Source organism: Melospiza melodia, chromosome Z, assembly GCF_035770615.1.
Source record: "Melospiza melodia melodia isolate bMelMel2 chromosome Z, bMelMel2.pri, whole genome shotgun sequence".
Lineage (NCBI taxonomy): Eukaryota > Metazoa > Chordata > Aves > Passeriformes > Passerellidae > Melospiza > Melospiza melodia.
Genome location: NC_086226.1, coordinates 15,189,137 through 15,202,792, shown reverse-complemented (window position 1 = coordinate 15,202,792; position 13,656 = coordinate 15,189,137). Strand labels below are relative to the sequence as shown.

The 13,656-nt window shown below is 37.6% G+C and overlaps 1 protein-coding gene across 7 annotated transcripts in view; it reads left to right on the top strand.

Moving 5' to 3' along the window:
* The window catches only part of TRPM3 (transient receptor potential cation channel subfamily M member 3), a 416,081-nt gene that overhangs the window by 282,482 nt on the left and 119,943 nt on the right, over window positions 1–13,656 (top strand). For all 7 annotated transcript variants that reach the window (XM_063180477.1, XM_063180478.1, XM_063180473.1 and 4 more), the window contains exons 4-6: window positions 1,224–1,437; window positions 4,456–4,580; window positions 10,703–10,874. In XM_063180477.1, coding sequence (XP_063036547.1) covers window positions 1,224–1,437; window positions 4,456–4,580; window positions 10,703–10,874 — 511 coding nt within the window. The remainder of the gene's footprint in view (window positions 1–1,223; window positions 1,438–4,455; window positions 4,581–10,702; window positions 10,875–13,656) is intronic.

The window sequence follows — 13,656 nt, the reverse complement described above, 5'->3', positions numbered from 1 at the left end:
GTAGTTTCCTCTGGAAAATGTCAGGTCCTTATTTCTTAATCAACTAGAAAGGAAACCACTTTACTATCATATGTTTTTTGTTATTATTTTTATTTTTATTGCTAAAAGATCATGAACTTTTGGCAAGAAATACTGATTAGATGTGTCAAAAAGTGACAAAATTATTACAAAATATGTATGGATATTATACTACCTGGCATGTTGCATTAAACAAATTAGGACAAGTTATTCCACAGGCTGAAGGCCAAGGCGTGCACCTGATGCCTATGCTGACAACCCATCAAGGGAAAGACTGCTGAAGCTGCTCTATAGGTATTGATTCAATCAGAAGTTTGACAGACGAGTGAGTGCTTTCTGCAAACTATTTTGTTTTATTAAGAGGGTCTTCCAGATCTTAGCAAATATAGAAAGAATTTTTCCCATTTTTGCTACGTAACTAGGAATCACAAAATTATTACATGCCCTGTCATGGGCTTTGTGAAACAGCAACAGAAAGAGCAGGAGAAAGGCTTGTAACAGAGAGAGACATGTATTTGTGTGACACAATAGTGTTGTAAGAATTTTGCATGCAGTTGTTATCTTTGAGCACGCACGGATGGGTATGATCTCCCCTGGCACAAATTGCTGCACGCGTAGCACAGAACAGCCAGCAACTGGAAATGCAAAAATTTGTTTCACAGCTCTTTTAGGATCTAGAGTTTTCTAAGGAAAGATCATGAAATTGTACATAGTTAGCATTCTTTCATCTGGAAAGTATCAGTTTGGTAGTTTTGCTCAGTTTAAACCTATGTGCGCTTGAAGAATGGGGTTTTATCCATTATTTCTTACCTTTTGAGGGTTTGACTTCAGTAATTTGAAAATGAGGTGTAAGTTAATACAGTTGTGACCCTGACTACCTAGGTCGCCTTTGGCAGACCTCTTATATTTTTGGCCCAGCTTTTGCATTTATAAATTGTAAACATTAATCTTTCAAACACTACTAAGGATTTTAAAACAATTAATTTCTTAATTTCCTAAACAAAGAAAATTGTCCAGCCTGTAAAGTGCTAGTGTTCCATTATTCCTTGTTTCTCAACTAGGAAACTAATCATCAGGTTAGCAAATAGTTACTGGTTTTGTCATCAATAAAGTGATCTCTTGGGCACAGATAATATACATTAGAAACCAGCGGGTATAACCAATCTTCTTTTCTCTACTCTCTACTGTTGCCCTTGTTCCTGCAGTATGTACGTGTGTCTTTTGACACAAAGCCTGACCTTCTTCTGCATCTGATGACCAAAGAGTGGCAACTTGAGCTCCCCAAACTTCTCATCTCTGTGCATGGGGGCCTTCAGAATTTTGAACTTCAGCCAAAACTCAAACAGGTCTTTGGAAAAGGACTTATTAAGGCTGCAATGACAACTGGAGCATGGATATTCACTGGAGGAGTAAATACAGGTAAGAGCAACATTGAAAAAAAAGCACAGTGGCATCTAAGAGACTTCATCACAAAAAAAAGGCGGGGAAAGTAGGAATTATGACATTAGAAAGCCATTCTATGTTTTATTTTTTTAGTAATTTCTGTACTATCTGAAAACAAGAAAATGCAAAGTTCATACCAACCTGGCAGCTGGTAGGTATAAAACAGAATAAAAGGTTCACTAAAGTATGAAAAGCACACTTTGGAGCTGAAAATAAAACCTCCTGCAAGGCAATTGTATTAGAATATCACCAAGGAAGACTTACTAGTCAAAGTCCAGCTCTTATTACACAAAACCGAAAACACTTTCATCCCAAAAGGACATGTATTTTATTTAGTCAGGTGACCCAAAGTATTAAAGGAAAAAAGTTCTGGGTTTTGGATGTGGTGGAAATTGTAGAGAGTTCAACCTAATTTTTTGCTATTACATTTTCATCAAGAGCTATATCTGCCATTTCTAGTCAAAGAGCATCTGTGATACACCAAACACGTGTCCCAGAGACGCAAGACAGCAGCTGGCCCAGCACTGCTAGTAGACAGCATGTACACTTTGGGAATAAGCTGCAAAACATAGATCCCTAGACAGAAAATTGTGGCATTGACATCTCAGTTACCCTCCCTGGAGGAGGCAGAAAGGGGGAGAGATTCGGGGAAAAGTCAAAAAAATTCTGCTACAGAGAATTGCAAAAGGTTTTGAGCTAGGACATGAACTTGTAAATTCTTTTGTCATTCTCATTTGCTGCAGTAACAAAGCTATAATTTTTACTTTAGTAAGAGTGTATCTTCTTACTGTCTCTGAAAAACAATGTAATCATTCTATCGTTAATTTTAGTGCATGGTGGATCAACTCCTACATGTTTGAATATAAATGCTTAATAGGAGTCTTGGACTTGGTTTTCAGAGCACATCAGATTTAAAGCAGTACTCAGTTTTATCACAGCAGCACTACAAGTAGCACAGAATCATAGAATATGTTGAGTTGGAAGCAACCAACAAGGACCAAAGAGTCCAGCTCCTGGCCCTGCACAGGACAGCCCCAGGAGTCACACCATGTGTCTGTGAATGCTGTCCAAAGAATTTTTGAATTCTGGCAGGCTTGGTGCCTGAAGAAAGCAAAGAGGCATAGCTTTTGGAGTGTTAGAGAAATAGACAAAAATGTAATATGCCTCATATCTCTTTAAAATAAAGAATAAAATCAGATTAAATTTGATCTGTGCAATCTAGTGGTAATTATATTAGTTGTCAGACACTCTTGTCATGGTGATGGGAAAGATAGATGTAAGCTTTATGTTAAAATAACATCAGAAAAGTGTACGTGTTGTACACTTAATGCAGTTGATTACCACAGCAACTGTAGAAATCAAAATATAGATTTTTTTTAAAAAAGGACAGATGATAACACTTGTACTTGGCAAATGCATAACTGCTTCCTACCGTTTTTCAAATCCTCATATTTGCAAATGCCAAAACAATACAAATGAACCAGGAAAGTCATCATAAATGCTGTTAGAAAGGACTGTTTTTCCTAGACAAAACAATGTAGTTCAAGTGTCTCTCTGCTCTTTTAAAAACAAACAATTTAAAAAGAAATTTTTCAATGTCAGTAATCTCTCACTGTTGTCTTCAATTTCTGGAGGAAAGCAGTTGATTGCTCAATGACTAGGTTTTCAAACTGCATAGCTGAAAATTATTTGTGAAATCATAAAAACTGAGAATTTCTTGGTACAGTCTCTTTTGTTGAAGATGAATATTAAAATTGAGTTTCTCTTAATGAAAATTATAGTTGAAATGTGCTGAAGAACTGCTGTTGGACTGAGAATCAGTGACATAGGAGAGACAGAGCATACCTGGCTATAAACATGAATGTTGTTCTGAATATTCATGTCATGCTGAAAATTGATTATTCTAAACAAGATAAATTTTTGCAGTCTGGGCAGATTTTCTGCTTTAAATCCTTCAGGCTGTTGGATAACAGCTTAGTTCATAGCTGATGGCAGGTATTTTTTAACCTTCCACCACAGGAATAATACTAGACTCAAGGACACGGGATGTGTTAGGTTGTGGGGAGTTTTCTTACATTTACAGTCATTTACAGTTCAGAAAACTAAAACCAAAATCCTAACAATCCTATTTCTATCTGGTCATCTTGAAATAGTGAAATTTAAACAACATGGAAACTCAGCAATTGAAAATCAGATACCATCTGCAGCAAACCCACAGGTCTGCTTCAGTGCAGCCACATTCTAAAAATAGTTGTTAAGACATAGATTAAATTAATAATTAAAAATATTTAAATTATAATTTAAAAGAGTATTTAATTTTAAAAAAAGGAGAAATGACACTTGTCCTTTGCACAGAGATACCACTGAAACACTGCCAAAGCTGGTCTAGGGTAAGCAAGAAGCCCTTGGAAGAATGCTGGGAAGTAGCCATTCTCTCTGTACTAATTTCTGTTTTTTCACTGATTCCCAGGGTGGGTACTAATACTCTGCTGGGAGCTATCTCAGGTGACTGGGTTTGTTTGGAAAGAGTGGCAGAATAGCTTCATCACAGAGTAGCATAATGATGTTTTCACATTTCCATCCTTGATTGGGAGCATTTGTGTACGAGCTGCACTTCTGAGGGAGTTGGGGGGTGGGGGGCGGGGAGCACAATTAATTCCTATGCTTCTTTCTGTGCCTGGAAATACACAAATGCTTCCATGCACATGTGAGCACAAGTGCAGACAAATAAGCGGCAGTGAACAGTCAGCATTTCCATTCTTCTTTCTAAAGCTGTGTATTTTTTCCTATTACTTCATTTAGTATTTTTTGGATTCAGTAAAATAGATTCAAAGAAATTAATAATAAGAAATAGGACTGTATTTATAGTTTTACTTAATTGTAACGATAGGCACAGGTATTCCCTAAAAAAAAACAGGTCTATACAAAATCCATGTGATAATGAACGAAAAAGACATAATTATGAATTTCTGTTTTATGCTCCTTCTTTGCCAGGGGTCATTCGGCATGTTGGAGATGCCCTGAAGGATCATGCCTCAAAATCTCGAGGGAAGATCTGCACCATTGGTATAGCTCCCTGGGGGATTGTGGAAAACCAAGAGGATCTGATCGGCAAAGATGTAAGACCTATATAGACATGGATGACCTCCAATATCTATAAATCTTCCAGTTATTTTTCCTGTCCTCTCCATCCCTCACTTAGCAATTTCTCTTAGAAATCTTATCTGCAGCAAAAAGTCAATATATACACAGATTTTCCATTAGGGTTGATGGCAGGTTTTGCCATGGCAGCATTAAAAATTCTGTACTGTATGTTATTTAAAAATAAATTATCAGGGCAATTCATTAAAAGCTGTTCTTAAAAATATGTCAAAGCTTCATCCTTAGAACTCTATGAACCCGGAAAGGTGCTTAAGAGAATATTGATTGCAAAACTTGAAATCTGGCTTATTTTCAAACAATACTATAATGCCTTGGTTTCAATTCAAATTCAAAATTTCAGGCTATCCTCCTTAGAATATATTCCCTCCACAAATTTTTATTGATGTAATTTTGAAAGGTCCTATTGGGTGTTGTAGATAAGAGCAACCTCAAATAATTCACCTTTAGCCACTTTCTGAAGGACAAGGCCAGGTGTTTCTCCTCTTCTTTCACACCATTCTTCTCTTTTAATATTGTAATACAGTAAGATTAACTCCTCAGTTTTTAAATGAATGAATAGTTCGTCTGCACTGGTTATTTGTTATCTGAAACTTTTCTGAACCTATTTTGTTCTCTCTTCTGGTTCATTCCTAAGAAATCTGTCTGAGAACTAGTGACTAACTGTGAGTGGAGGAGTTTTAAATCTGCATGAAGAACTTCTTCCTGGTCTTCATTAGCCTAACACATTCTTCTCTGTATGTTCTGTATCCGTGTCCAAGCTGGGAAGGGGAAGAAGATTGAAGTATCTCTTAAGTCAGGGGAGTTACAATGAAGTTATAAAGAAAATTATCCAACTGGAATTCTTTGCAATCCATTATGAAAATGCAACTCTTAGGGGGAAGTGTATTAGCGTGGAGTTTTGTGCTCTAATACCCCAAAAAAAAAGCATGATCAGAGTTTGCCACAGTAATTCTGAGTCACCAATGAGCTCTTCTGAGGTGCAGTGCAGAAGGTAATTAGCAGAAAAAGATAATCACAAGGATGTGTTGTGTCTCCTTAAAGAAGTGTAATGTACACATCATTTTCAAATATATAGTCTTTAGTGATTAGGCATGGGGTTCTGGAAATATAACAGGAACAAAGTTAAGAAAAACCTAAAATTAGCCATGAATTTTCAAACATTTCTATTCCTTTATTACTTTTTTCCTCCTGTTGCAAACTTACCTCAGTTCTGAGGCAGTCACTGCCTGTTTAAGGGGATCTGGAGCCTTCTTTTGCAGAAAAAGATAAAAATACCCTTGATTTCCCAGATGTTCCAGCCAAGTGGAGCAACTCCCTTGACTTTTGATTTCTTTAAGCAATGCATTCCTCTAAATATCCTTCCAATTTATCAGGGAACCAATAAGTTTTACAGTAATTTTATTTTAAAATAAACAACTTTTTTTTTTAAAAAGCCTTTCTGATTACATCATAAAAGACTTAAAACTTACTCTGATCATCAGATACAAAATGAAAAAAGTTTAATATAAAGTTAGAACTAATTTGAGTAGGGTTTTCTATTAAGGCAGACACAAGTATGTCAGTAGGGTTACAATTACAGGGTCATCACTAAGACAAAAATATTTCAAACTCTACCTTTGATAGACAACATAAAATTTATTCTCTCAACCTCCTGGCCAAAATAGTTTTATGAAATTATTGATCAATGGCATGATGTAATGCTGGAGCACTTCTGGTTTTATCCATCTCTGATGCACATGTAATGAAACTGCTTTATGCTTACTGATATCAAATTTCATCTTCCATTTAATTACCTCATCAGCCTGTTTTATGAAGACTTTAGCCCACTGAAATATTTGTAAGCTTTTCACCCTCTAATCAATCACAAATCCCTTACACCTATGTCAAACAGAATATTACACAGCTTGAGGTAGGCCATTTATGTCACTAAATCTTCTTAGTAAGAGCCTTCACAAAAATTACCTTTTCCTTCTCACTGTTTTCCCACGCTTCCCCCCAGCTTTCCTCAGTTACTTATGCCTCAAAGGACTTTCTCTCTTATTGAATGCATGCAGTTTCTTTAGAAGCATTTGGTGAGGAAGCTGTTTTGGAAGCTTTTTAAAAATCAAAGTGTGCTATATTGACTGGCTCATTAGAGGTGAATGCTGTGAAATGAACTGAGAAGGGGAAACGTAAATAGTACCCTCAGCATGTAAAATGAATCATCATTAAGCAAGAAACAAAGGCCACAAAGGATTATACAAGGGGGGGGAAAAGTCTACCAGTAGTAAAAGACTTGATGAACTCTGGCATCAATGTGGATTTATGCCTATATGCACTATGTCTAGTTAAATTATGATCAGAACTGAAGAGTTATGAAAACATACCCTTCCAGCATCAGATAGAGGCAGAAGACTGTTGTGGTCATGGGTTTTGGAGGGCCAGGGGGTGCAGAGGGGGAGCTGTGGTCATTGCAGGTGCCCCAGCACGTGTGGCCTCCCTGTGCTCAGCAGAGGGGCCCCTCTGCTAATGCCTCAGCCTTATGGATCCAGGAGCCAGAGCTGAGGGCTTTAATTGTGTTTACCAGCCCTTCCAAGTCAGTCAGCCTTTGGGAATCCTGGGGGACTTCCTCAGAGTCGTAAAGAAAACTGACCAAGTTAAAGGAAATATTATTGCTGTTTGCTATTTGTTATATTGTGATGTTTAAAGATCCCTAAAGATACATGTCTTACTCCAGTACTGTGAAAGCAATATATCAGAAAATAGTGCAATTCTTAACACTCTCAGATTCTAATTTAGAAACAAAGGACACAAGGGAGTCAGTTGCCTTATTTCCCCATATCTTCTGATAGAACTGAGAAAGCAAAGTGGCTTGCTCAGTCTTGTAGAAAACTGTGATTATAAACAAGTTTCTTCCTACACATTGAACCATTCTCCCTTCTAAAAGAGTTCACTTTGTAAGTCATTGTAGCATGAATGTCTCTATTTTCAGGGTCTGTTCAGTCCTCATTTGGGTTTAATTCCAAGTCACGTCAGTAGGAGACCAGGGGCAAAGATACAGAGTGCCATATTTGTAGCATATGTGGAGAATTTTTGAGCATGAACCAAAAGGTCCAGGAACCTCTGCATTAAATCAGGAACTACTCCGTTCCCTGGTATGCTCCAGAGGAACAAGGCTGCAGAAATGGCTTGATTTGAACAACAGCTGCCACTCCTTGGGAAGCAAGGCATGCATCTCTTTCTTTTTCCATCACTACTTTGAGCTCACTGTTTGTCACAAACTCTTTGTCTCCACATAGACTGCTCAGATTCATGCACTGGTTCACATGGCACTTGCAGGCTCGTTGTCATGGTGAGTTACCCTGAGAGATTTTTCAAGTTTCTATGTTCAGTGTCATGTGCCTGCAGGGGATCTAAGGAGAACAGCAATGCTTCTCATGCAAGCTCGCTGCAACCTCAGGGTGCAAAGGCAAGGGCTGGGGTCAGCCCAGCCACTTACCTATTGACAGAATTCCCTCAGCCCATGCAGCATGAATACTGCTTCATGGCATGGCTGCTGTCACATTCATTAAACTCTATTTAGAGGGACCGTCTTGAGCACAAACTATTCCTTTCAACTCCACAGAGGAAGATGTCAAGGGACATTATTCCCGATTCTCCCTATTCTTGTTGGAAGGTTGGATGGAACTTTAAGCAATCTGGTCTAGTGGGAGGTGTCCCTGCCCATGGTGAGCGGTCTTTAAGGCCACTTCCAGCCCAAACTGTCATGCAATTATACCTGTAAAAAGAGGGTGAGAGCACAGCTTAAAGTCATAGCTTTTCCCAACTATTTAAATTGCTTGTAAAATGCAAGGGATTGAAAAAAAAACAGAGGAATGGAAACTGCAAGAATCAGAAGTCACAAATCTGCTGAGCATTGTGGAAGAGCAAGTAACCTCAAAGAAGTAGCCTCAAAGCCTAGTGTGTTCTTACTTCCTGAAGATTTTGCTTACCCTTTTCTCAGGAAAAGTCTCACAGTGTGGTCTAAGAAAAATTTATTTTTTAAAAAAATAATTCAGATGTTGAATTGTGCATGCTGTGAACAATTCAATTGAAAATAATTGTAGTCTCATTTTCGCATCCATTAAATTTATTAATAATGTAACTCACCTTGTACCTAAGCGCAGAACAAAAGCATAGCTTCCTAATCTGTCCTGCAGCAGCATTACTGAGCCAATATATGAAGGCTTCAGTACTGCAGCTCATTAGAGCTGCAGATCAAGATGTCACAGTTAGAAGGTTTTTAGCTGTGACTCTCAGGAACAAACCAGAAGCTGCCAGGAGAATTTTCTGCACAGTGGCCTGTACTCATACAATGAATGGGCAACTCAAGGGACTCCTCTTCTGTAAGGCCTTGCTGGTGTCCATTTATTGAGACCTGGGATAGATAACAGTGTAGAAAATCCACACTGTTTTAATTTGATTTTATTTGTTTCTTAGGGATGCGAGAAAGAACCTTCCTTCTCTTTCTGACAGTGCCATGTGCTACATGGTTTCTGTATCTGTAGAACCTAGCTATTAAACACATTCCAGCAGTGTACTGATATTTGTTGAGTCATATGCAGCTGTAGAATAAATTGCTGTGAATGGGTTATCTAAAGAAACAGCATTAGAAAAATTTGAGCCAGAGCTATCACCTGTTCTCACAGAGTGTAGTGCACTCCCTTGCTGTTGGCCAGCTGCCCTCCAGGTCTTCTCAGACCTATTCCCTCCTTTTGCAGGACAAAGAGCTTACAGAGTACCCTTTACATGACAGTTTATAACAGCTAAAGAAGTTTGTGTATTTCTCCTTGCTGGCTAAGAATTGATCAAAGTTAGACAGACATTTGCAAATGAAAATAATATATAGAGAGAGATCTCTGGTGAAAGAATTGCTAATACATATTATTTTTAAAGAATTGTGTCTCAGCTGGAGATGTCTTTAGAATTACAGAGAGAGAAAAGCTTAGGAATAAATCAATAACCTATTATATTTCTGTCTGCAAGCATCTATGTCAGATTTTGAGTGTACATATTTGTGCATTAAAAGCACTAGATCTGAAAACTTAATGATATCAGAAGTCTGAAGAAAATTCCTTGCAAATGAAGGATAGCTCAGCTGAGTTTTCTAACAAGTCCTTATATCACTTCTTCAGCTAGGACTTCATTTTAGGGATTTTCTGTTTTGTCTCTCCAAAAGGACAAGATATACATAAGAAAGGCAAGGAATAATATTGCTAGAAAACCTTTGAAGTATCAGTCAGAATGCCTTGACACAACACCAATTCTTTTGCTGTGTTAGCACAGTCTTGCTTATGTCAATAGACACCCACCAAAGCAGCTGACAGCCAAATGTGGCCCCATGCTATTATTTGGTCTGTCTGGTAGCTATGAGTGGGATAATTCTGTGGCAATTTATCTCAGTCTGCTGCACAGTTTCTCCTGATGAAGTCAAATCAAAGGAAGTGAAGCAAGCTCCCCATTGAACAGAAAATTTTTAGAGCTGTTGTCAACACACACAACTGCCCTTTCACTGATGCTAGAAGTGGGCCAATAGTTTTTCCAAGAAAATTGAAAATGGGATGTAATAACATGTATACACCTCTTCAGGAGGGGAACTCATCTGTATTTGTGTATCTCCTGTGCTGGTGGTTCTGCATGAGCCAGCACTGGAGGCATGATGCTGGGTGGGGTCTGTGAAGGACAAATCAAAGAATTTGGTCAGAGCAAGGTGAGATTTTACACCAGCTGTCCAGATAGTCAGCATCAGACAGGGTGTACAGTGTGTGTGGAGGCACCCAGACCTTTGGAGCATTAGCTGGATTTTAAAGGAAGCAGTGAACATTGATATTATTGAAACAGATTACCACGGAAAACCCTTTAAGCCATGTCTGCATCTGAAAGGGAAGTGTTAAGGTCATTTTCTACTTTACACACAAAAGACAGTAGTACTCAAGTGCAGTACTTTAATTTTTATTTTTTTTCTTTTGTTTCGTCTTGTCAGCTCATATCTTGTAATTTATTTAGTTCAGACGCTCTTCTGTTAAGTGTACCTTCTTTTTCCTCTGTCTCTAAAATGCAGGTGGTCCGACCATACCAGACGATGTCCAATCCCATGAGCAAGCTGACAGTGCTCAACAGCATGCATTCTCATTTTATTTTGGCTGACAATGGTACTACTGGTAAATATGGAGCAGAGGTAAAGCTTCGTAGACACCTGGAAAAGCACATTTCACTTCAGAAGATAAATACAAGTGAGTAACATGTTGCTTGTATTGCTTTATAATTGCAAAAACCACTCAGTTTAAAGAAGCAATAATTCTGCACATTTGGGGAGTGGTTCTACTGTCTATGGTGACCATGATCTAAGGAAAGCAAATAATGAACAAAGAAAATAAAATTATATTTAAGAGTGCAATGTGTTTTAGACTGCACAGCAGAAATAACTGGATTTGTTTCTGCTAAGTTTCAAGCAGTATTTGCTAAGTTTCGGATTCTGCTGAGGTCTTGGGTAGCCTCTCTTCCTTAGAACTTTGTACAGTTAGGTTCTCCTTCATTTAGTAAAGAATAAGGTGAAATTAGTACAGTTACAGAAACGGGTAACAAAATGTAAGGGAGAGTTTTTTATTAAAAGTGTTTTGCAGGTTGAAGAGACACTGATATTTATAGGCAGTGAGAGTGTTCCATAAAAGTGCTGCTATACCTTTGCACTGTGTTTATTAGTTTCTCCTAGGCAGCTGTCATTAGCCAAAGCCAGAAGCTGAGTTCTGAACCTAGATGTTCCTTCCACTTCATCTTTTGCAACTCTGATGATATCACATCAGACCAGACTGAAGCCCCAGTTTTCTCTCAAAGTTATATTTTTTTTCTTTTCATGTACTACTTTCATACCTAAAAGAAAAAATAATCACCTAAGTAAGCATTGTGCATGGATAAAATAAAATGTCATATCTCACTACTAACATTATTATTTATGTAGTGTACCCACGCTTGATGCTTGATGTAATGTACACATGCTTTGAGATGGGGACTTAATTATGGTTTTGGTCTTGCAAATTAACATCAGTGTTAATTTGCAAGTGCCTCCATTAGATTTCTTTAGGAATAAAACAGATCTAGTTTTTCAAAAGTGATCATATGCAGCCTTTCTGCTAATAACTCTCTTGAAACATGCAATTTTGAGGAATGGTGAACTTTTTGTGACATAGGTACGTGAAACTGGAATGAGACTAGGAAAAGCATTTAGCTCTCAGACTCGGATGCCAAGGAATTACAGGCAGGCGCAATTGGGTGAACATAAATCAGAATGCTCTTCATGCTTGATAAAGTTTTCTGTATGATGAATACAATCTTTAAATTAAAATGTTGTGCCACTTACAGCCTTCAACAGCACTGCATGAACTCCACTCACTACAGGCTTATTGTTTTTAGGCTATCACAGTTACATTGTTTTTTCTCAGAGTACTATATAGATATGCACAAAATGCATGCACCATAAGCAGCGGGTGCATGCCTGGGAGCTTCCTTAGAAAATGAAGATGGTGTAATCTAATCCTTGCTTGACCAGCAGCAAAAAGGCACTTTTTTTTTTTTTGTGTGCCATAAATGGCATATCATGAAAATACATAAGATTGTGGCATAAACAGCAGTTATTTTGAAGGCCTTTAAAAGAAATGTGTGAGCTTTTATAGTTTACGTCACAACATTTTGGTGGTAAAATCTTATCTTAAAAAATAAATCTCTTTAGAGAGATTTAACTAAATTCAGATTTGGTCAAGAGGCTTATCTTTTAAAAAGTGATGGATTAAACTATAAACTTTGGTGGTTCAAGTCAAATGCTTGCTTGACTTCTTCAAACATCTAAAAAAATTAAGAACTTCTCTTCTCTGGTTTCTTTCTGCAGTATACCACACAAACAAAAGTAAGCACCCTCCTTTTCACTTTCCTCTGTGACAGAGACTGTCCACCATTTAACCACTCGCACTCTTTCTCTCTTATAAACACAAAGATACTTGGATCTCACAGCACTTCCCCAAATTGAAACGTGAAAAAATTGTTCAAAAAGAAGCCTGCCAATAAGATTTGTACATCTTGGTTCAGTGGCATCCAGAATGCTTCTGCAATGTTTTGTTTTTCTTTGCTTTAAAAGAGGGTGACTGAGTCCTGCCCACACTCTCGTTATTAGGAAGTTGACCATATGGATGAGAAAGACCACCTGCCTTGTTGGGTCAGCCAAACAGATGGCCAATTTCTGATGCTTTTCTTTACCCTTATTTATAGCAGAGCAATGTAGATCCTCCATCCTGTGCATGACTTGGCTTTGCTGCCAAGGGATTTTTATCCAAATGGGAGTCTGTGCAGCCATGCATGTATGTCTTTACTTACCATATTCCACTGGCAAGCATGTGGAGTGAGGAAAAATACTGACAGCATCACAATTTTCTTTGTGAGAGGCTCAGGAAAATGTGCAATTTTTAGTTAATCACTAAAAAAGAGAGTCTGCTCTAGAAAACAGAACAGATTTAGGAACTCGTAAACAATTGATAACTTTTATTTCACAGCCTGCCCCTCAACAGTAGTGCTGAAAGTAGATTTTATTCTTATTTTTAAGCCTGCCTGAGTTTGACACGCTAGGCTTGTCATTTCTTCTTATCTGTTTTCATTTGCTTTAACTTTGTTTTTCTCCAGTGCAGTGATAGCTCTGCTGGATATTTGGGGTCACATATAGTTCAAGCTTTAAACTTGTTCTCATATATTAAAGACTCAGAAAATGGCATTTCCTTCATATAGACTACATATAGTAGTGGCAGTCTCTTTTATAAAATTTAAGACTAAATTGGATCATTAAATATGTCAGATAATTCTGTTAGTCTTAGGTTTTTTTATTCCTAATATGGCATCATTATTAGTAATTCAGCGGTATCCAATGTCTTGAATCAGTGTACTATAAAATAAGAATAAGAACAGGAATAATAATAGGAAGAAGAGGAAGAATCTCCAATTATGCCCCTTATGAACACTAGGGAAAATATTTTA